Source organism: Petaurus breviceps, unplaced genomic scaffold (genome assembly GCF_028583685.1).
Source record: "Petaurus breviceps papuanus isolate PSGF00001 unplaced genomic scaffold, PetGlider_PUasm1.0 38, whole genome shotgun sequence".
NCBI lineage: Eukaryota > Metazoa > Chordata > Mammalia > Diprotodontia > Petauridae > Petaurus > Petaurus breviceps.
Genome location: NW_027186304.1, coordinates 14343097 through 14362837, shown reverse-complemented (window position 1 = coordinate 14362837; position 19741 = coordinate 14343097). Strand labels below are relative to the sequence as shown.

The window sequence follows — 19741 nt, the reverse complement described above, 5'->3', positions numbered from 1 at the left end:
AGATAGATAGATAGATAGATAGATAGATAGATAGATAGATAGATAGATAGATAGATAGATAGATTCTTCTTCAAACACCCTAACTACTAGCTACTCCTCCACTCTACCTCAGTCATACACAAAGATGGTCACAACCTTGATCGTGCCATCACTCACAAATCTATTACCTTCATATTCAGAAATTCTGAAATCCCTTTATCTGACCATTGCCTTTTTGCTTTTCATCCCACCTTCTGTCTTCCCTTACATAACCTTGTTCTTTATCTGCATTATGACCTTCAATCCTTTGACCCCTCAGGTCTCTCCCAGTCCATTTCACTTAACACTTTGCCATTCTCTCCTTTTTCCCCATGTTGACTCCTTGGTGAACCAATTCCAATTTGCAGTGTCCTGCTATCTTGAATCCTTAGCCTCCTTATCATATTGCCAGTTATTCTCAGCCAAGACTTAGCTTTGGATTGTTCCTGCCATGTATTTCCTTCTCACCTACACACATGCCATTGAAGGAAGGTGAAGCAAATCACATAACCATTCTGACTAAATTTACTTTCAGACGTAGAAAACCTCAACTGGGCCTTTATTGCTAATAAACAATCTTGCTGTATGTTCCTTATCAACTCACTACACTTCTCTGTACAGTAGCTGATGCAAAACTTCTCATCCCTCTTTAAGGCTCCTATAACTTCCCCTACCCCTCACTCTCTCAGTTGAGAGCCTTGCCTCAAATCTGACAGAAACAAATTGAAGTGATTGGCCATGAACTCCCTCTTCTCCTTGCTTCCTCATTCCTTCTCACTAAGATGTGTTCTGCTGTTTTTTCTCCACTTCTCATGATGATGTGGCCTGACTCCATACCAAGGCCAACCCCTCCACTTGTTCAGAAGATCTTATTCCATCTCCACCAATCAATTACCCCTTAAGTCATCTCCATGATTTCACTTATTTTCAGTCTTTCCCTACTGGCTCTTATCCTACTACCTACTAACTTCCCCCTGTCTCTGCTGTCCTGAAAAAGAAATCACGTGTTCCTTCTGTTCCTGTTAACTATTGTCCGGTACTTCTTCTGCACTCTGTAGCTAAACTTCTTGAAAAGACTGTCTACAATAGGTATGTCCACTTTCTCTTCTCTCCATTTTTAACCCTTTAAAATTCAGCTTCCATGGGGCAGCTAGTGGCTCAGTGCATAGAGCACAGGCCCTGGAGTCAGGACGACCTGAGTTCAAATCAGGCCTCAGACACAACACAAAAAAACTAGCCATGTGACCTTGGGCAAGTCACTTAACCCCAATTGTCCTACCTTCCCTCCTCAAAAAAGCAAAATAAAATAAAATAAAATAAAATTCAGCTTCCAAATTTCATCATTCCACCAAAACTGTTCTCTCCAAAGTTACCAGTGATCTCTTAGTTGCCAAATTCATTGGCCTTTTCTCAATCCTCATTCTCCTTCACCTCTTCAATACTGTTGATCATTCTCCCCAACCTGATACTCTTTTTTCTCTAGGTTTTCAGGACACCACTCTTGCCTTGTTTTCTTTCATTTGGTGATCTCTGCAGCTCCCATGTACATAATTAGCTGATGATTCTCAAATGAACATTTACCACCCCAATCTCTTTGCTGATCTCCAATCTGTCCTTTCTAGCTGGCTTTCAGACATCTTGAACTGCATGTCCAGTATACATCTGAAACTCGACATGACCAAAACAGAACTTTCCCCCTAAACTCTTCTTCTCCCTCTACCTTTTCTATGAGTTCAGAGGGCAAGATTATCCTCCCAGCCCCTCAGGCTTGCTATCTAGGAGTTTTCTTGTATTCTTCACTGTCTCCTGTCTCCATATCCAAGCTGTTGTCAAGACTTGTTGATTTCACCTCTGGGGCATATTTCAAATGTTCCCCTTTCTCTTATCTGGCACTGCTACCACTCTAGTGTTGGCCCACATCACTTTATGCCTTGATTATTGCACTAGACTGCTGGTAGCTCTGCCAGCTTCCAGTCTCTCCTCCCTCCAGTGCATTCCTAAAACACAGGTTCAATCATGTCAACTCCCCCTTCCTTTCTCCTCCACCTCCAACCCCTCCTAAAACCAAAAAACTCCAATAGTTTCTTATGGCTGCCAGGAGAAAATACAAATTGCTGTGTTTGGCATTCAAAAACCTCATTACTTAACCCCGCTTTGATCTTTCCAGTCTTTTTATACCTTACTCCCCAACATGCTGTTGTTTGTCTTTATTACTTGCAGAGGATACATAATATCATAATGTTGTGGGGAAGGTACAGTGTATCCAACTATGACTGATAAGTCCAATATTAGCTTAGAAATTTCTACCACTGGTCAGGCACAAATGGTCCATTTGAACACATTCTTCTCTCCAGTGACACTGACCTCCTGGCTGTTCCATTAACAAGACACTCCATTTCTCAGTTCTAGGCATTTTCTTTGGCTGTCCCCCATGCCTGGAATACTCTCCCTCCTTCAGACTAACTATTGACCTTCCTTAGCTTCCTTTAAGTCCCAACTAAAATATCACCTTGTTAAGGAAAAATTCCCTAACCTCTTAATTTTAGTGTTTTCCCTCTTTTAATTATTTCCTCTTTGTCCTGTATTTAGCTTGCTTTGTACATATTTGTTTACATGCTATCCCCTCCCTTAGATTGTGAGCTCCTTGAGAGCCAGAACTTTCTTTTGCCTGTTTTTTTTTTTTTTTTATCCCCAGGGCTTAGCACAGTGCCTAAAACATAATTGGTGCTAAATAAATTGAAGATGATTATTGACGATGGGGGAGTTGAACGAAGCAATGCAGTTGAGTTCTAATCCACAATTCCTCTAAATGACTGAAGAGTGCTTGAAGAGATGTGAAAAAAAATTAGATTTATGGCAGAAAGAATTGGAAAGGAAATTAATGGCTTATCATGAGTACAACACTTTTCTCAAACAACACACTCCCCCAAATTTCAGATGGACCAATTAGAAACCAATGAGTTTATGAGGCAATATAAAATATTAAAATAAAGTCAAAAGGCTAAAAACTAAAAGAAAATGTGAAGTATCTCATAGGAAAAAGATGACTCGGAAAACACTATTTGAAAAATGATCCAAAAAAAGAACTTAGATATTTTATTTCAAGAAATCTTAAAAGAAAACTTCTGCGATATCTTAGAACAACCAGACAACATATAAATAAAAAGAATTCACCAGTCACTTCCTGAAAGAAACCTTAGAATGAAAAGTCCCAGAAACATCATAGGTAAAATCCAGAGCTTCCAGGTAAAAGAAAAAAATACTGCAAACAGCCAGAAAAAAATAAATAAATTCAAGGACCAAGGCTCCACAATTAATATCATATATGATCTAGAGCAGTCACTATACAGCAGCAGAGAAGTTGGAATACAATATTCCGGAAGGCAAAGTGTATTAGATTACAACCAAGCAACCAGCAAAACTGAGTCTAATCCTACAGGGGGAAATGGATATTTAATGAAATAGAAACCTTCCTTTCATCTCTGATGAAAAGAAAGAGTGAGAATAAACTTTGAAATTCAAACACATGAGTGAAGAAAAGTATAAAAAAGATAAACATGAATGAACAATGATGGAGGACTAAACAGGGATGAATTACTTACTTCCAGATATGGGGAGATGATACTGGCAACCCCTCTGAACTTTATCATTTTCAGGGGATATAGAGGGAAACCCATTAGACAAGATCTGAGAGTGAATCTGCTGTCTCGATGATGATTTTAAGAAAATAATGGAAAGAAAAAGGAAGAGAAATACATTAGAGGGAAGGGAAAAGGAAGGTTAGGGAAAATTATCTCACATAATCAGGGTGCACCAGAAGATATCTGTACAAACAAAGAAGAGGGTGTTGGGGAAGAGGGAGACTCTTGAAACTTACTCTCATCTGAACTAGTCAAAAGAGAAAAATACAAAGATAGACACAGCTGTTTACAAAAATCCGTTTTGCTTAACAGAAAAATAGGAGGGATACTGGAGAAGTGGGGAGGGGGAATTAGAAAGATGGCAAATTTAGGGAACGGGATGAATCCCAAGTCAAACAAACTTTAAGGGATGGATAAAAAATATTTATGGCTCTTTTTGAGGTGGCAAAGGATGGGAATCTGAAGGAGAACCTATAAATTGGGGAATGGCTGAACAAGTTATGTGATGGAATAATTTTGTGATGAACTCTTATCGTATAATGATGAACCAGGAATCTAGGGGATTAATGATGAAATGTGCCACCCTTCCAACAGAGGGTTATGATTCAGAAGGCAATTTTTTTTTTAACGTAGTCAATGTGTTTTTTTTTCTATTGACTATACATGTTTGTAATGGATTCTGTTTTTCTTTTGTTCTCAGTTAGATGGGGAGAAAAGGGTTAAGGGAGGATAGTGAGAAGGCAGATCTTGGCTGATTTAAAATAAATAAATAAAACAGGTACTAAGTCTGGGTTATGCCAAGATATCTACTACAGCAACGGAAATGGTAATGCAGTGTGACACAGCTGCATTTTGAATAAATTGTATATGAATTACATTGTTAAATGTTTTCATGGCAAAGAAAAACTTAAAAAAAAAGTAGGGAAAAAAAGAAAATCTATATGTGGAATTTGAAAATGGTGAATCAAAGTTAAGAGATCTAGGAAGTCTTTCTGACAAAAATAAAAACTTTTCATATGAAGAATAACAGAAGTCAACATCCAGTAAACAGATATAGAAGGGAATTATTGACAAGGATAATAGAAAATTTGAGCTGGGCCATTGTGAATTGAATCTTGAGAAGAAGTGTATCTACTTCATGGATTGTTGTGAGGAAATAATATTTCAAGCCTTAACTTCATACCTGAATAAAAATGATGATTATAACATTCACAAGGATTATAAATGGGCTAAAATGGAAGAGAAGTTTGAATTCTCTGTATGCATGATGTAACATCAATTTTTATTCACTGTTCCAATGTGAGGAGGTGACTTAACAATGAAGAAATACTTGAAATGATCTGATACACATGAGTTTACCATTATGGTAGTAGGTATAGCACAGTGCCCTATAATAGTCATGGGAAGAAAAGGATATTTAGTGTTTGTCATGATCAGATAATAGTTATTGAACATCGCATATATTGGTTATACCTGTTTTGGGGGGAGGTAGAGGGGATAGCTGAAAGTACTATTTCACATTTATTATCTATAATTCTAATATATTTCTTTGCTATGCCTCTTGTTCTTCCCCTCCTATAGCATTAATGTGATATTCACAGTGCCTATGGCAGCTATGAATATTCTGGCATAATTCTGAATTGCAAAATATAATAGATTCTCCACATGGAAGACAGATACAAAACATTTATACAGACACTAGAAAGTCAAATCCTGACACCAGAAAGCCAAATCCATCTTAGCAACAAAGAAATCTATACACAATAACCATGCAGGGGGTACCAACATCCCCCAGCCTTCCCCCTACTAGGGCCTTCCCACAAACAAATACTCATATCTTGCTGCCTGCTTCCTCTCTCTCTCGCTTTCTCTCTGTCTCTCTCTCTCTGTCTCTGTCTCTCTCTCTCTGTCTCCCTCTCTCTGTCTTTGTCTCTCTGTCTCTGTCTCTCTCTCTCTCTCTCTCTCTCTCTCTCTCTCTCTCTCTGTCTCTCTCTCTCTCTCTCTCTCTCTCTCTCTCTCTCTCTCTCTCCCCACCACAGACTCAAGTGACTCAGGCTTCCACGTGACTCAAGCAGGTTACATGGACCTATTAATGAATTAATGGGATTAATTTCCCATTATACATTAACAACACACCTCCTGTTCTTCCCAACCAAATTTTATAAAATTCCTTATTCTTTCTTCTACAAGTCTAAGTCAAGGATTTAATTTAATAATTATGAAAGACAAGGTAAACTTTTATACTTGGCATTTTTATGATTGTTCATCCAGCCAATTTAAAAATAATTATTTGCCATTTACGCCACAAATATTCACATTTACACTCTCAAATATTATCTCAGTTTATTAAAATACCAGCATCCCTATGATATAAAAAGGCTGTGAATTAAAACCTCTTTTTCATATAGAGAGACACTGAAGCACTTTTCTATTCATCAGTTTGTAAATGAGAATTTATGTGCTGACAATGTGCAAAGCACTAATGACTAGGAATACAAATACAAGTAAATAGAAAGGTAGTCCCTGCCTTCACATTCTAATGAGTAAAGATAACACAAAAAAAGAGGCTGGACTAGGGAGGAGCATGATAGAGAAAGTCCTTAGTGTATACAAGAAAGAAATGAAACATGACTTCCCTAGGCACCTGTAGCAGCAAGCACCCCAGCATCCCCAAGGTGTCTGCCAACACAGGTTCTTGGATCTGCTTTGATAAAGGAAAGCAACACAAAATGGGTTAACAAGCTTACTTTAATCAGTCAGATATGTATCGTTCACCTAGTTCAAGGGAAAAAGGTCAGCACCCCGAACTTCAAAGTATATAGACAGAATTCTCAAGACAAAAACAGATCAAGTAGACAGATTTCCAAACTGTCCAACCCTTACATCCATACCAAACAACATCTGGGGGGGGGGGGGGGGGGGGGGGCGGGGCTCTGGGAAACGGCTTTCCAGAGTTTCATCTGATCAAATCACAGAACACTTCTCAAAGTGAGCCCCAAAACAAAGCTACACCTCAGGGCTTATATAGCCTTCTCCTGGCTGGGAGAATATAACAAACTTATTGACTCATTGGCCAATCAAGAAGTATCTACTGAAAAACAAGCCTCCCACCCCAGGCTCCAGGTGCACTTTAGCCTAGGGGCAGGGAAAATCTTAAAAATTTACATTCCCATTACAGTACCCTCCTTAAATGGAAGTTGTGGGAGTGGAGGAGACTTTTAGTGTGTGAACTCCAGGGCTCAAGTGAGACTTCAGGAGAAAAAGCTGGGGCATGGGAGAAGAATTCCTGGGTACAGTCTGCAGAGAAAGTGAATGGAGAAAAACATTTGTACATTGACATATATGTGCATAGTTTATAAATTATTTTGTTACTAAATAATTCACTTTACATCTCAAATTTTGATATTTTAATCACAAATATAGTGTTGTTCAGAGACTAGCTCATGATTGACTCTCGTCTCCAAACCTGGTATTACCCACTATTTTTATGTTTTACTTTTGCAAAATTGATTCTTTTTAATATTCCCATGTCATTCCTCTATTCTTTTGCTCATGTTGTTCCCTACATCTTAAATAATTCCATCCTCACTTTTTAGCTGTGGAATTTCAATAGTTTTTGACTCTAAGCTGAAATGCCACTTTATCATGATCCCTGTCATGAAAAACAAGTTAGTACTGATTCTTTTCACATTAGATATCAAATAACATTTGAATCACACATAGTAGATACAATATAGATGCTCTTTTACACACATAGACTTTGTAATTTTATAGTATTCATACTTGTGTATGTTTTTCTAGGCAGTAAGGTGTACAGTTTTGGGCTTAGAGTCTATAATAACTGAATTTGAATACTGCCTCAGATTACTAGCTGTGTGACCCTGAGCAAGTCCCTTAACCTCAATCAACCTCAGTTTCTTCATCTATCAAATGAGGTTAATGGTTCCTACATTACAGGGTAATTTTGAGAATAAAAGGAAATATGTAGAGTGCTTAAAATACTACATAAATGTTGGTTATGATGATGATGGTGATGATATATGCCCTTACTAAATTATGAGCATCATGAAGGTAGGGAAAATACCATTGAATCTTTGTATCTCCTTAGTGCCTGGCAGCAGAGGGCTCTGCAGCCTGTAGGAGTTTAATCATTACTGAAGTTGATAAATGACAAGATACAGGGAAATTCAGGTGAACCTTTGTTGAATAGAGTAGGGACAGTAGTAGAACCATTATTGGAAAGAAAAGAAAAAATCTGGAGTCTGTCCAAAAGGATTTAAGTTGGCTCCTATCCTAAAATATACAATCATGAATCAGTAAAAGGGGTCTAAATCTAAAAGGAGGTCATTAAACATAATAAGAGCTCATTTGGCCATCAACCAAAAACTACACATACATTTAAAAAAAAAAAAGAAGAAAAGACAGTGCAGGGATTTTATTAAATCATTCCTTCTGTAAGTCTTATCACTTTAAGTCCTTATGTTGTAATCCCAAAGGGTGGGGGGAGGAGCAATAACAGAAAATAAGAGGAAGGAGAGAGACAAAGAGAGAAGGGAGGAGAGAGAGAGAAGATATTGAGACTGCCTATATGATATAAAGATTTTTCTTGAATTTTGGTTTAGGTTTTTGCTAACATCTGCTTTTCCTAAATAAAGTTATATTGGGTTCCCACTCCTTCTTTAGATAGAAGTTGACAGGTATTTATTTTACTCTACATTAAAGTCATTTTCAAATCTCTTGCCTGTTCTCTAGCCTCTGGAAATCTCTGTGACTCATATATTGTAAAAATTGCTACTGAGATTCACAGCATAGGAATGGCAGTACATCTCAGCCTGGAGACATGAGGTGCTTACATGGGCAAGTGTGAAAGACATTTTGGAAGAGGTTGTATTACCATGTTTGCCCATTCTAAAGTGCTACTTATACTGTATAATCACTCTTGTAGGCACAGGTCTAAAGTCAGCAACCTCTTAGTTCAGGTTTGATGTTGAGGTGAAATGAGACACCAGTGAGGCACAGAACATTTAACAAAAGAGGTTTGCTTTGTCGTAACCCAGCAAGGATACCTTGGCACTTAGCAGCTCCCCCTTGTCTCCCATCTGGAAATGTATCTGGTCATCAATTAGTATTCAGGATATAGGGACTCTCCCCAGTCTTGAGTAAGTACCAAATCTGAGAGACCCAGAGCCCTCATGACTTGGGTGTTTTATTGGCCCTAGGCCAGAAAGCTGTGTCAGTGAATATGGGGCCATTCTGGTTTAATAGAAGAAGAAGCTTCATCAGGGAAGCCTCGAGGGCAACTGGGGGGTTGGGATAAGGGAAGCTGTTACTCTACCACAAGCCAAATGGCATTAAGGAATTTGGGGGGTAAAACTTGATACAGTACAACTAGAAAAATATTTGACCCAAGTAAATGTGCATGGTTCCCTTCTCATCAAGGTTCATGGATTTAATAGGAAATATTGTAGAATTATAGACTAGACCCTAGAAGGCACCCTACAGGTCATGTATCCAAGGGGTATTAAACTCAAATAAAAACTGGATTACTGAACCATACATAAGGATCCCTATGGACTGCATTATTGATTTAGAAAATGTTTTATTTTGCTTTTATTTATTTTGTTACATATTTCCCAATTACATTTTAATCTGATTCAGGGTACGCTGGACAGTGTTACCTGCATGTTTGGCACCTCTGGTCTAGTCCAATCCCCTTATTTTAAAGAGGAAGAAACTAATGTAAGGAGGCATTACATTACTTACTCAAGATCACAGAAGTAATCAGAGTAAGGATTTAAACCCAGGTCCCTTGATACCCAAATCAGAGCTTTTCCCACTGTATCACACAGATGTTTTCTTCCCTGTTTGTCTCTTTCATAAAGAATGCTCTGAATTTAAAATTGACCACTTACTAGAGTCAAGAAAAATTAATATTATAAAATTAAAAAATCATTTCATCTCTTTACTTAGGTTTTCTTCCTCCCCACACTTCATTAGTTTCATTTTCTTAATTATTAGGTTGATCTGGGAAGAAGAATAGAATAATGGAAAAACATTTTGTAGCACTGATGAGTGCTTTGGAAGTAAGCATTGGAAAAGCTGACTAGAACATAGGAATTTAGGGTTATGCCATAAAAATGTGTTGGATTTGGAATAAGAGAACCTGGGTTCAATTTTTGATTCTGTTACTTTACTACTTCTGTAACTGTGGTTGCAAGTTGCTTAATCTTTCTGGGCCTCAGTTTCACTCTCAATTTTACTCTTCACAGTAAAATGAAGGTATGAATAGTTGACTTATGATCTAGATCACTCCCAGGAGCCAAGATGGCCAAGTAAGCAGTAAATTGCTGTAATTCTCCCACATTCAATTCCAAAGAACCATAAAATTAGCACCCCCAAACAAACCTTGGAACAGCAGAGTAAGCAAAGAGATGGGGTTAAACAGCCTTTTAGGCCAAGAGAGACTTGGAAGATGGGCAAGAAAGGGCCATCTTATTTGGGTATAAAAGGAGCACATTTCGGGACAGGAAGCATCCCAGCAAAATAGCAGCAAGCCCTACCTCAGAAAGCCAGGCATCCTCTAACAAGATGAGAAAGTAGGCCAGACCCACCCATGCATCCCAGACCCGGGCAAACAGGTGTCCTCCGGTGGCCAAACCTTCACGTGCTTCACTGTAGCCCTAGGAAAACACAGAAATACCCCGCCAGACTTCAGCCAGACACTGCCACTAGGACCCTGGCTCAGCACCAGGTAAGCTCCCAGATTCCTCCTCCAGCAGCACCAGAGGCTACCTCCCCCCCACCCCCAGCACAGCACTAAACATGAGGGTCCCCTGGAGGCCAGAGGGCAACATCAGTAAAACACCAGGGAAACAGCCAGGACATGCAGCTGCTGGCAAAAGAGGCCAGAGATAGTGTCCCTTCTACCCTAGGTGAAGACCTTAAATTTAAAAGAAAGGGAAAAGCCTCGCACCACCTCCTACTCCCACCAAAAAAAAAAAAAGATGAGTAAAAAACAACAGAAAAAGAATCTGACCAAAGAAAGTTATTATGGTGACAAGGAAAACCAAGACACAAACTGAGAAGAGGATAATAAAGTCAAAACACCTATGGGCAAAACCCCAAGGGAAAACAGGAAGTGGTCTCAAGCCAAGAAAGAATTCATGGAAAAGCTCAAAAAGGACCTTTAAAATGATATAGGTAGAAGAAAAAACGGGAAAAGAAGTGAGAGTGATACAAGAGGAAAAATGGTGGAAAAAGTCAATAGCTTGGACAACTTTTTAAAAAGTAGAATTGACCAAATAGAAAAGGAAATACAAAAATCCACCAACTCCTTAAAGAGTACAACTTGTTAGATGGAAAAAAAAAAATATGAAAGTTATGGAAGAAAATATAAAATATCTCATTGGAAAAACCTGGAAAAAAAACTGACCTGGAAAATAGATCTAGGAGAGACAAGGTCAGAATCACTGGCTACCTGAAAACCATAATCAAAAGGAGGACCTGGTCAGCATCTTTTAAGAAATCGTCAAAGAAAACTGCCCTCATGTCCTGGAACTGGAGAACAAAATAGGTATTGAATGAATCCGCTGATCACCTTAGGAAAGAGATCCTGAAATAAAAACTCCAAGGAACATTATAGCCAAATTTCAGAAAATCAGGTCAAAGAAAAAATACTACAAGTGAAAAAAAAAATACTACAAGTGGCCAGAAAGAAACAATTCAAATATCAGAGTTACAATAGTATTACAGAGGTCTTGACAGCTGCAGTATTAAAGGGTCAGAGGTCATGGGACATGATATTCCAGAAGGCAGAGGATCTAGGACTACAAGTGCCACTTACCTGGCAAAATTACACGTAATATTTCAAGGGAAAGAATGGTTATTCAGTGAAATAGAAGGATTCCAAACTTTCATCAGAGGACCAAAACTAAACCAAAAAATGAACCTCTAATGTCAAGACCTAAGAGAAGCATAAATAGGTAAAAAGGGGAAAGAAAACATAATGGATGCAATAGAGATGCAATACTGAAATCTCAGCACAGGAAGATGATACTTGTAATTCTCAAAAATTGTATCACTTGGGGCGGCTAAGTGGCGCAATGAGTAAAGCGCTGGCCCCGGAGTCAGGAGGACCCCAGTTTGGTTCCGGCGTCAGACAATTAACATCCACACACACACACACACACACACACAAAACTAGCCATGTAACCTTGGGCAAGTTGCTTAACCCCAATTGCCCTCCAGAAAAGCAAAAAAAAAAAAAATTGTATCACTACAGATAAAAGGAATAGATACATACATACATATATATACATATATATATATACACACACACACACACAGAGGGTATAGGTATAAGATGGATTTGATGGAACGACAAAAAATGAAGGGATAAGAATAAGTCGTACAGTGGGTACAGAAGGCAGGGACAGGTAGAATGTGGTAAATTATTTCACATTAAGAGGTACCAAAGACCTATCACAGTGGAGGGAAAGATGGGAGGGTGGGCAATGAGCATTGCTTGAACCTTACTGTCATAAGTAGTGGCTCAAAGAGGGAATCATATACATAATCAGTTGAATATAGAAATCTTTCCTACCCAACAGGGAAGTAGCAGAGGAAGAGATCAAATAGGGGGGTGGGAGTGGGGTAATGACAAAAGAGAGGGCAAATCAGAGGAGGTGAGAAACAGAAGCAAAACACTGGGGAGGAAGGAAAGGGTGAAAAGCAGGAGAGCACACACAGGAGAAAAAATAGGTTAAAGGGAAATAAACAGTAATCATAACTGAATGTGAATGTGATGAACTCTCCCATAAAACAGAAGCAGAGAGCAGAGTGGATTAAAATCCAGAATCCTACAATATGATGTTTACAAGCAACATACTTGAAGCAGAGAGGTACATACAGAATTAAGGTAAAGGGCTAGAGCAGAATCTATTATGCTTCAGCTAAAGTTAAAAAGAAAAAAAAACAGGGATAGCAATCCTGATCTCAGACAAAGAAAAAGCAAAAATAGATCCAATTCAAAGAGATAAGGAAGGGAACTACATCTTGCTTAAAAGTACCATAGACAATTAAGCAATACAGTACTAAACATGTATGTACCAAGTGGCATAACATCCAAATCATTTTAAAAATTTATTATTTTTAGTTTTCAAAATTCACTTTTTTTTTGTTTTGGAGGGGGGAAGGCAGGGTAATTGGGGTTAAGTAACTTGCCCAAGGTCACACAGCTATTTTTTGTGTTAAGTGTCTGAGGCTGGATTTGAACTCAGGTCCTCCTGACTCTAGTGCCGGTGCTCTGTTCACTGCACCACCTAGCCACCCCATCTCAACATTCACTTTTATAAGATTTTGAGTTCTAAATTTTCCCTCTCTCTCCACTCCTCCTCCCCAAAACTGCATGAAGTCTGGTATAGGCTATACATGTACAATCATGTGAAACATATTTCCATATTAGTCAAGTTGTGAAAAAATAATTAAAACAAAAGGGGAAAAAAGAAAGAGAGAAAACATTATGTATTCAGGTTCTATAGTTCTTTCTCTGGACATGGATAGTATTTTCCATCATGAGTCTTTTGGAAATGCCTTAAATCATTGCATTGCTGAGAAGAGCTAAGTTTATCAAAGTTGGTCATTGCATAATGTTATAGCATCCAAATTCTTATAGAAGTTAAGTGAGTTACAGGAAGAAATAGATAGCAAAACTGTACTATTTAGAACCCTCAACTCTCCATGTCTCAGAACTCGACAAACCCAGCCAAAAATAAACAAGAAAAAAACTAGGGAGGTAAATAGAATATTAGAAAAGTTAGATATGACAGACCTTTGACTCAGTTTATACATAGAGGGCCACACCATAAGCAAGTTAGAAGAACAAGGAATAGCCTACCTCTCACATCTATGGAGAGGAGAAGCATTCATGAGCAAATGAGATAGCATTATAAAATATAAAATAGAAAATTTTGGTTATATAAAATTAAAAAGCTTTTGTAGAAACAAAACCAATGCAACCAAGATTAAAAGGGAAACAGAAAGATGGGAAACAATATTTACAGCAAGTGTCTCTGATAAAGACCTCATTTCCCAAATATATAGACAACTAAGTCAAATTTACAAAAATACAAGCCATTCCCCAATTGATAAGTGGTCAAAGGATATGAGCAGGCAATTTTCAGATGAAAAATCGAAGCTATCTATAGACATATGAAGAAGTGCTCTAAATCACTTTTCATTAGAGAAATGCAAATTAAAGCAACTTTGAGGTACCACCTCAAACCTATCAGATTGGCTTATATGACAAAAAAAGAAAATGATAAATGCTGGAGAAGATGTGGGAAAATTGAGACACTGATTGGTGGAGTTGTGAACTGATCCAACCATTTTGGAGAGCAGTTTGGGACTATGGCTAAAGGGCAATTAAACTGTGCATACCTTTGATCCAGCAATGTCTCTACTAAACTGAATGGCTGAACTAGATGTGGTATATGAATGTAATGGGATACTGTTGTGCAATAAGAAATGATGAACAGGCAGATTTCAGAAAAATCTGGAAAGACTTGTACAAACTGATGCAAAGTGAAATGAGTAGAATCAGGAAAACACTGTACACAGTATCAGGAATATTGTGCAATGATCCACTATGAATGGCTCTGCTCTTCTCAGCAACACAATGATCCAAGAAAAGTACAAAGGACTTATGAAAGAAAATGCTATCCACATCCAGATAAAGAACTGATGGACCAAATGCAGACTGAAGCATACTTTTTTCACTTAATTTATTCCTTCTCATTTTTTTTCCCTTTTGATCTGTTTCTTCTTTCACAATGGTTGCTAATCTGGAAATATTTTTACATGATAGAATATGTATAAACTATATCAAACTGCCTACCATTTTCAGAAGAGGGGAAGAGAGGAAGGGAGAGAGAGAAATTTGGAACTCAAAATCTTATAAAAATTAAAGCTAAAATTTTTTCTTGACCTGCAATTGGGAAAAAAATCAAGTGCTATTTAAAAAAAATAGTTGATTTCTAGTGCCACATGCAACTTTAAACCTGTGATCTCTTCCCTCAAAAGGAGCTGAATCTATGCTTAACAGACACCACCTAAAATGACAGAAAATGTATGCATAACTTTTAAAACACATTTTTGTTTTCTTTTGTTTTTCATTATAAAGCACCTTTTCAAAAAAAAGGATAAATTGCTTCTGCCTTTCCAACACTACTCTTTCATGTCCAAAGCACTTTTATTTTTTTTCTGTACTTATTCCTAAGATAATGAGAAAGGTTCATAATATATAGCAGTAGCAATTTCATTCTGCCTAAAATCCTGATGCATAATATATTACATAAATTCCTTTATTTCTGATTCCATAATAGCTTTTAGGCATCCCATCACCACGTATGCTATTGTATTTCTTCATTACTTAATGGCATCCAGATGCATGTGCCTCATGTCATTGCCTTTCAGGTATTTTTTTTTAAGTATGTTGATACAAAATAACTGCACTCATTTCTGCAGTAAAAATTTTAAATGGCCCTCTCATACATCATAATTTAAGCTATAAAAAGAGGGTTTGATGCCTCTGTTGCTAACATTTAAAATCTGAATGGATGTCTAAAAGATTGTTGTTATTGTTTTCTATTGATTTGAAAGCACAAGTTAAAATGACATTCTTTGAAGTTAGTTCTATATGGAGACAGTCTGTTTGGAGGTCAGAGAAGTAATTTTGCTTTCATGAATGACCAGTTTAATATGAAATGTCAGAACACACAGAACAGATTACCCACTCATAATGTCTATTAAGATACTTGGGGGCTCCATGAAAGCATTTGAATGGGTGGAGATTTTATGTATGTTTTAGCCATTGCCAAATTAAAGTAGTGACTTGGTTCAGACCTAAAAAAGATTTAAGTGAAAGTACTACCTGGCATATACCCCAAATAGGTCACAGACAGAAAGGTTCCATACATGATAAAACTCATAGCCATGTTTTTTTGTGGTATAAAAAAATGTATGTCCAATAATTGGATAGTAGTTTAGTAATTTTTTTTGTGTGTGTGAATGTAATGGATTATAAATGTAACATGAGTAAGCGAGGTAGCACAGTCATTAGGGTGTTGTGCCTGGATTAAGGAGAAACCTGAATTCAAATCCAGTCTCAGACACTTATTATCTGTGAGAATCCTGGGCGAGGCATTTGATCTTTGTCTGCTTCAGTTTCCTTAGCTACAAAATGAGGGAAAAAATGGAACCTACCTCCCAGAGTGGTTGTGAGTGTAACATTAAAGACTATTAGTAAAATGCTTCACAAACCTAAGCTCTATATAGATACCAGCCATTATTATTATTACACAAGAAAAAGATGAATGTAAGGAAATTGGGGAAACATGGGAAGATTTACATGAACTAATGGAAACGGAAATAAGCAGAACTAGGATAACAATGTACACAAAAACCATAGTGACGTAAATGAAAACAATACTATACGGTGAGCAATGTCTCTTTCCTTGTAATGGCCAGTATTGGTCCCCCAAAACATCTAGTGAAACCTCCCTGCACCCTCTTCATAGAGAAGTAGGAATCTACAGTGTCTTACTTTTAACATTTTTGTCTAACTTTTTTTCTTTGTTATACTGTAAGGCTCAATTAATGGGGGTTAGGGTGGCACTGAGGGAAGACAAGGAGATTAATTCAAGAAAATGACTGCAGAATATAAACAAAAGGCATCAATAAAACTTAACACCTCTCCCCTATTTTCCTAGTAGAATGTAGGTTCTTTGAGGAAAAAGACAGTTTCATTTTTAGCTCTATCCTAAGTGTCCTTTATGGAAAATTAAGACAATAGGATCTTATTTTTACCACAGTTTTAGAGTATTCATTTCTAGTTTTAGTTCTTTGGTATCACTGGAGATAAATGACAATATTATAGAATTTGTTAGGAAGCAACCTTGAAAATATGAATAACAAAAGCTGTTATCACTGCTTGTTCTATACATATTAAAAAGGAAAGTATTGTTCTATTAAGAGTATATTCACCCATAATTCCTTGATTCCTGACCTAATATCTGTGATCATAAGTTAAATTTCAGTGACTACATGCTTGCAGTTCCCTTAAAACCTCTGCAGTCTATGGTATGCTTTGGGTAGGGATAAATATTTAACAAACAGCATTTCATTTCCTACTGGTTATCTGCTGTGCTTAGAATCTCCTCGTTCCTCACCTCCTCCTTCAGGTTTTCCTGCCTTTCTTCAAGTCTCAGCTCAAATGCAACCTTTTACAATCCACTTCTCCTAAAGTGCATATGCACTTAAAATGTGTACGTTGGGTGTTTGTGTAGTGTCTCATAGGTACATTGCTGTTCTGCATGTTCTTTCCCCCATTAGGTGAGCATCTTGTGAGCCTTTCTTGTATCTCTAGTGCTTAATGTAATGCTTGATATAGAAGAACTTCATAAATGCTTACTGGTAACAACTAGAAGAGCTACCAAAATAACGCTACTGTTACTACCTCATACATGAAACTCTTAATAAGCTAATGGCAGGTAACAGGTGGAGCTTTGAATACCATCATCAACTTGAGTCACTTAATTCCTAAATGTCCAAAGAGAATTACTAGGTCTTTCTAATTAAGGAATATAGCTAGTGTTTGCTTTTGTTGCCTGGGAAATAAGGAGCCTTCAAAACCTTGGGTAGTTTATTCAGATACAATAGGCTGCGTTTGCAGACCACGTAATGCAACATTCATTTGCAGCTGCTGGCTGCTATTCCCTGTTGCTGCAGCATTCTGAGCACCCCAGTGATCAGCTTCCTAATGTAGTCTCTAGAATCAATGGAACAGGCCTTTCAAATTAGAATTTAGAGGATTGTCATATTTTTCCGCTCATTTTTAATGCACACCTCTGGGTAGTGCGGTTAAATTATATAGTAGGTGAATATTACATTGATGCCCCTGTGGGAAAAGATTTCTACATCTTATCAGTGGCCTTTCAAATAATATTCAAAAGACCTGGATTAGCTTAAGCAATGTACAGCAGTCAAGCAGATTGAGTTAACTAGAAAAAACATTTACCATTATCGGGTAGGCAGGAAAGCTGCATGGATGCTGATTGTCCTCATTATTATTTATTATTGCTGAATGCTGACAGTGTACCTGGATGGCAAAGTTCTTTATATCCTCATTGACATTCATAAATGAAAGAGCTCTTCTTTGCCACCTATTTAATTGGTAATTAAATTTTCCAAATAACTTTCTCTACAGGAGCTGGATTTTGAAGCCAAGACGAGCTATACACTGCGCATAGAAGCCGCCAATAAGCATGTTGATCCTCGCTTCCTGAGCCTGGGACCCTTCAGTGATATGACAACAGTGAAGATAATTGTGGAAGATGTAGACGAACCCCCTGTGTTTAGCTCCCGTTTGTATTCCATGGAGGTATCTGAAGCCACCCAAGTTGGCAATATCATTGGAACGGTAACAGCACACGACCCAGATTCTTCAAACAGCCCTGTTAGGTAATTTTCAGGCTCATTTGCTCCTGTGTCTTTTTGGTTTCATGAGTTTTGCCAGGTTATGTGTTTTCACTAGCTTAGTATGCTATCAAGGTGCTGCACTTACAAACTGGTTGTCATGAACATTGTCAGATTTTTCGATTTTTGGTCTATACTGACTTAAACCAGGGCAAGTGAAGCTATGTCAATGAAACATAATATTTTCATGATGTAAAATAATAACAACAAAAATAATAATGTTACCTTATTATCCAAGGTCATTTATTTTGTAGTAGTTTGGGAGAAATCTATTATTATCCACAAACATAGCTTATGCTCCTATTAAATCAATTATGCTGAACCTATTTCAGGACAAACTGTTCAGAAGAGAAGTGAGGCATATCCTAGTGGCAGAATAAATGTAAGTTTTAGAGAAAGATGTCCATAAACAATTTAAATTAGGGATTACTTTGTTAGACAAATTAAATTTTTATAGTTATTTATTTTGAAGGTATATGTTGGCTTAGTTTATTATGTCACCTTCTTTTTGAAGACAATGAAGTATCCACATGACCTATATTTTAAGGATACTTTGATTTGGTCAAATCAAATCCAACAAGTATTTAATAAGTGCCTGCTGTATACCAGGTATTATGTAGACCATGAAGGCACAAAGACAAAAATGAACACGTCCTGCCTACAAGTAGCTTGTGTTCTTTTATATTTAAACACAGCAGGTTTCTTTGGAGATGTAGCCTATCATAGGATATATAGAGCTAGCCTTGGAGTCAGGAAGACTTAAGATCAAATCCCACCTCTGACCTGGCCAAGTCATCCAAACAACATTTCAGGCCAGAAAACTCTATCAAATTGTAGGTACTGGAACAATCACAAATATAAATTGGGAGGGGAATGTCCTTTCTGGTATGTCCCTACACTTACGAGAGAGATGGAGTATTGAGGCCATATTTTTTTTCCTTTCTGAAATACATAATTAAACATCTCTTTTTTTCATTAATTAACTAGTTAATTATCTTTATTTCACCTTTTCACATCAGTGTCCAGCCTAGTTTGTAGTCAATAAATATATGTGAATGAATCAATAAGTTAGTGCATGTGAGCTAAGTTATACTGCTACAGGCAAAATTGTACTTCTAAGAGAAAATAGCTTGCTTGTTCTACACATGCTTTGCAGGTAATTCTGAGAATATTGTATTTCAGGAAGTAGAAATTTTTTCTTTGTTTTTAAATATAAAGCTAGCTACGTGGCTTACAGCAAATAAAGGAAGTATATAAAATACACAATTTGGTAGCCTAACTTTTGCAGGCAAAGAGGCTCATGCAAAATGCACTTGGTTATATCCTGGGGAATATGACATAAGCATATCAATCTGGATTGTAGTATATGATGATTTTTCCTTAGCATTTCTTCTCTCTACCATAGTACAAAATGCTTTGCCAACTTCATCTGAATACACCACTATTATTACAGTAGTAACAGGGCTAGGTTTTTTGTTTGTTTTTTATTTTTTGGCGGGGCGGAGGAGGGGGCGGATTGGGTGTCATTTATTGAGGCAGGTTATGCAATT

The 19741-nt window shown here is 37.3% G+C and overlaps 1 protein-coding gene across 2 annotated transcripts in view; it reads left to right on the top strand.

Annotated features, from left to right (window-relative positions):
• The window catches only part of CDH7 (cadherin 7), a 200029-nt gene that overhangs the window by 143371 nt on the left and 36917 nt on the right, over positions 1–19741 (top strand). For both annotated transcript variants that reach the window (XM_069099585.1, XM_069099586.1), the window contains exon 7: positions 17923–18176. In XM_069099585.1, coding sequence (XP_068955686.1) covers positions 17923–18176 — 254 coding nt within the window. The remainder of the gene's footprint in view (positions 1–17922; positions 18177–19741) is intronic.